Source organism: Littorina saxatilis, linkage group LG6 (genome assembly GCF_037325665.1).
Source record: "Littorina saxatilis isolate snail1 linkage group LG6, US_GU_Lsax_2.0, whole genome shotgun sequence".
Lineage (NCBI taxonomy): Eukaryota > Metazoa > Mollusca > Gastropoda > Littorinimorpha > Littorinidae > Littorina > Littorina saxatilis.
The window spans coordinates 44421219-44425810 of record NC_090250.1 but is presented as its reverse complement, the minus strand read 5'-3'; the positions used below and the strand labels follow the sequence as shown (position 1 = coordinate 44425810).

The following is a 4592-nucleotide window of genomic DNA, read 5'->3' as shown; positions in this document are numbered from 1 at the left end:
AAACGCCAGTTAAAGTACAGGAAATAATAATAACACGCTGATCCCGTGTATAGTTAAGAAAAGTTACTGATCTGCCTTAAAGTGCTAATTCATGCAGGTGTCACACACCCCACGTCGTCACCACTCGAGTATAATCACAAATACAACAGATGACTTGGTGGTAAGGGTGCAAAAGACATGGTGCAACTTAGCTTTTTGCCACTGAGTGGGCGGCCCGTAATTAGTCTTTTGTCTCCACAACTGCTCCGTTGAAATGTAGTGCCGGTTAGCGTGGCAACGAAGCAGGGAACAGTGGAGACATCAGGCGCCTCACTCAGTCGCTGAAGGTCCTCCCGTAGTCTACCAGAAAAGTAGAGATGTAGCTGGTAGGACGGCGACAGCGACAGCAAAAAGCCAATACAGCAGGTTAGCAGGTTACACGATGTTTGCGGACGACCTGGTTACAGCATCCCAGCACGTAGTCGTAGTAGATTACGTCCAGCAACAGCAATAGAAGAAGGCTGCAACAAAAAGCCTCGGTGCACTAAACATGTCATGCTACCCCTCACACCCCACCTTTAAACATGTCACCCTGACATATCTCATCGAGCACGTGGGCCTGCACAAACGGACTTTTACAACAACAAATCAGCTATTTTCCTTCCTTCTCTCCATATCTGCAAAAACCATAATTATACAGATTAGTGTTTTAGCATCACAAAGAGCCAATTATGCGCTACCTGGAAAGAACAACAGAGAGTATTTCATCCCACAAACACAGACTCGTCAAAAGCGTTAAATAATGATTTATTACCTCAACAGCCTTATGTAGGTAGCTCTCTTTTAAGCGAAACCGCTTCCTTTCGAATGACTTCTGTTCGTCAACAGAAATACCGTCATCCTCCTCTCTCGCTGAATCCTTATGCGGTGAAAACGCCAGCGTGCCCAGGAAGAAGGTGGTCTGTCCTATGTAGTTCCTATCGAGCCCCACTAGCAAGTAGCATAGCACGTTGATATACAGTAAAGTATCTATAACGTGTTGAAAACCATCAAACTTGTAGGAGTATTCTGACACCGACCCTTCTCTCTCGCTGCTGAGTTTCGAGTGTGTCGTTAATATGTCTCAACAGACAACCTTGACAATAACACGTGACTAACCTTGTCACATTCCAAGTTCAGCTATCACCAGTTTTGCCCCCACAGCAGAAATCACCCACGTGAAATCCGTGCGACACGAAATTCCCGTGTTCGCTATTGCTCAGTCAGCTAAAACCCAGCCGTTGACAGAAAGCACAGGCGCTTTCTATCGCAATTGACCAAGAGAAGGCACCCCACAGAGTGACACTTTCTCGATCCATGTCACTCAATCGTGACACTTGCAATAGCATTTAATAGCATTCAGGGGGTAGACCTAGAGATGGAATAAAAGGGCTTTTTGTTTAGAACTATAGTGTGTGGCATCATCAGAAAGCTAGAGCTCTCTATTTTCATTTCCTCCTGGGCTGGGCGGCCGAGTGGTAACGACTGGGTGGCCGAGTGGTAACGACTGGGTGGCCGAGTGGTAACGACTGGGTGGCCGAGTGGTAACGACTGGGTGGCCGAGTGGTAATGACTGGGTGGCCGAGTGGTGACGACTGGGTGGCCGAGTGGTAACGACTGGGTGGCCGAGTGGTAACGCACTTGCGCTCGGAAGCGAGAGGTTGCAAGTTCGACCCTGGGTCAGGGCGTTAGCAATTTTCTCCCCCCTTTCCTAACCTAGGTGGTGGGTTCAAGTGCTAGTCTTTCGGATGAGACGAAAAACCGAGGTCCCTTCGTGTACACTACATTGGGATGTGCACGTTAAAAATCCCACGATTCCTGGCAAAATTGTATAGGCATAGATAAAAATGTCCACCAAAATACCCGTGTGACTTGGAATAATAGGCCGTGAAAAGTAGGATATGCGCCGAAATGGCTGCGATCTGCTGGCCGATGTGAATGCGTGATGTACTGTGTAAAAACATTCCATCTCACACGGCATAAATAAATCCTTGCGCCTTGAATATGTGCGCAATATAAAAAAAAAATTAAAAAAATATTTGAAAAAATAAATCCCTGCGCTTAGAACTGTACCCACGGAATACGCGCGACATAAGCCTCATATTGATTGATTGATTCATTCATTCATTTACAGTTTGAATTTTCAATCAATTCCAATCCAAACTGGAGATATGAGGGTTTTAAGCAGGTGTGTATCAACCCTGAAAACAAAAAATGCGTCCATTTTACTCCTTATTTTATTGCACCCTAAAACTAACTCATTTTAGCATGCAGATTTTCTCCGAAAACGCCACTTTTCAGGGTGTTTTTTCACCACAGTTTTCTCAGTTTTCATGCTAGAGCCTTGTATTTTTTACTGGAAATACTTTCTTTCTTTATTTGGTGTTTTAACGTCGTTTTCAACCACGAAGGTTATATCGCGACGGTACTGGAAATAGATTTTAGCCATAGGCTATCTATGCTGGTATCTATCTATGCTTCCGGGCTAGATCTTTTTTTAAACTTTCAAAACTTCGACTTGTACTGATCTTACTGATCCTAAACTAGCCAAACAGACAGATCAAGAATATCATAATTTATACTAAGGGGAGATTTTTTTGATTTTGTTTTATTAAATTGTGTACATGGCGTTTACTGGTAATAAGCCACATACCTGCTTTTCCCTAGTTCAGGCTCCAGGTAAACCTGTTTTTCATCACTTTTCCAAAGTACAGCTTTCAGGGACAAAAAGTGTAAGAAATACTGTGTAAAAAATGATACCAATATTTTTTTGTTCGCAAAATGTTATTATTATCTATTTATGTTTTTTTCTTCTCATGTTTAAGAAGTTCTTAAAAAGTTCTTAAAAGTTCGAAGTTATTTTAGCATATAGGTTTTTTTATGGTCTTAACAGTTAAACATGTATTACGTTATCATTAAGATTCATGCTTTGTTAGCACTAAGCAGTTGTTTTAATCAGTCTGGTTTTCTCTTGTTTTCATCTTATGAACATTCTAAATGTTAGACTAACGTATTGTCTTGTACAGAATAACAACTGTGTGAATGGTGCTATACTGAATGAAAGAGTGTGACATGAAGTTCTTGTACATCATTGTAAAGAGTGTGAATGACGTTTTTAGTTTAGATGTCAAGCGCTTAGAGCAAGCCTTTTTAACGAAAGTTTTTGATTTAGCGCTATATAAATGTTCTTCTTATTATTATTATTATTATGTTTGTGAAAATCTATCCGCTAACCAATTATTTTCCTGAAAAGCTACATAACTGACATAGATGCCCACCAAATCCCATCAAAATCCACTGAGATGTTACTATGTAGCAAAATTAAACAACAATACACCCAACTCTAGGTAGGTCTACCCCCTTAAATGAAACCACACACCAGATTTCGTTGTTTATCTAACCCCTGAGCCATCGTGAACCCGTGTGATCCACTTTCCTTTTTTTCACAATTTAGTCGTCAGTTTGTGATTTCAATGCGACTGGCTGTATCTGCAATAGCACGTTATTGTGTACCTCTGATTCTAAAACGCAACAAACGGCTGCGAGTCACACGAACTTGTCGGCGGCGGCTGGCTTCAAAGAAAGCGAGCGCTATGCAGAAAAATCGTCTGCTTTGAGACACGACCTTTCGTGACCCTGCTTCCGGGCTATCTTTTTTAAAACTTTCAAAACTTCGAATTGTACTGATCTTGTCTTGATGAAAAAAGAAATCTTTTATGATTTAAGAATGTTTGTGTTACAAACTGTCAATTTATTATTTAGATTTTAAAAGTTAGTCCCAGCGCCAAAACGAGGCGCCTAATTGTAGATCAGACGGTCCACGAAAATAAATTCTTTGAACAATTCTCACTCTCGACGGAAAGCAGCCAGGATGTTCCCGTTCGGTGAGCGTTCAAATGGAAGGGTGTTTGTAATGTGTGTAAAAGCCTGACAGTATCTGTGATGGTTTACGGGAGGCTTACTGTGCCTTTAATAAGTAAGACGGAAACGAAAATCAAAGACAGCGGGTGAAGAAATTACAGTCTTCAAAATGTACCCGAAACACTGCGTTAAAGCATTTAAATAATTCAGTGAACGTTCAAACACTAATTTTAAGGTATTCAGGGTGTGTGGTGACATATATAAACACCCTTAACCTAACTGTATAGCTTATGGGGCGAATACGCCCAAAATATTGCTTGTCACAACGATGTTTCTTTACTAATGGCACTCTGCCATGGTTCAGTCCGTTAGCAAAGTTTAGTAACACGCACTGGCTTCCTCAAACTTGGGACACTTACCTTGAATATTACCTCAGACTGTTCTGTGATTCACGAACATTATTCTGGTGTCAACCATGGTTACACCTCATGTTTCTGTCTGTCTGTCTGTCTGTGTGTACGTGTTAACTATACACAGAGGGTAAATGCTAAGGAAATGCACGTGATATCTGTTGCAGATTTACGTCAACGGAACGTTCTATCACTCCTCTCACACGTTGCCAGCAAGTGTGACGACGATAACTGGGGTGAAGTTCTCTAATGACGTCAATCTGCATGAGCTGGATCTGTGGTGCCAGTAAAGCTTCACTGTCC

The 4592-nt window shown here is 41.7% G+C and overlaps 1 protein-coding gene across 1 annotated transcript in view; it reads left to right on the top strand.

Moving 5' to 3' along the window:
* The window catches only part of LOC138968195 (uncharacterized), a 5445-nt gene extending 853 nt beyond the window's left edge, over positions 1–4592 (top strand). The window contains exon 2 of the mRNA XM_070340747.1: positions 4457–4592. Within this exon, the coding sequence (XP_070196848.1) occupies positions 4457–4579 (123 nt within the window). The 3' untranslated portion in view covers positions 4580–4592. The remainder of the gene's footprint in view (positions 1–4456) is intronic.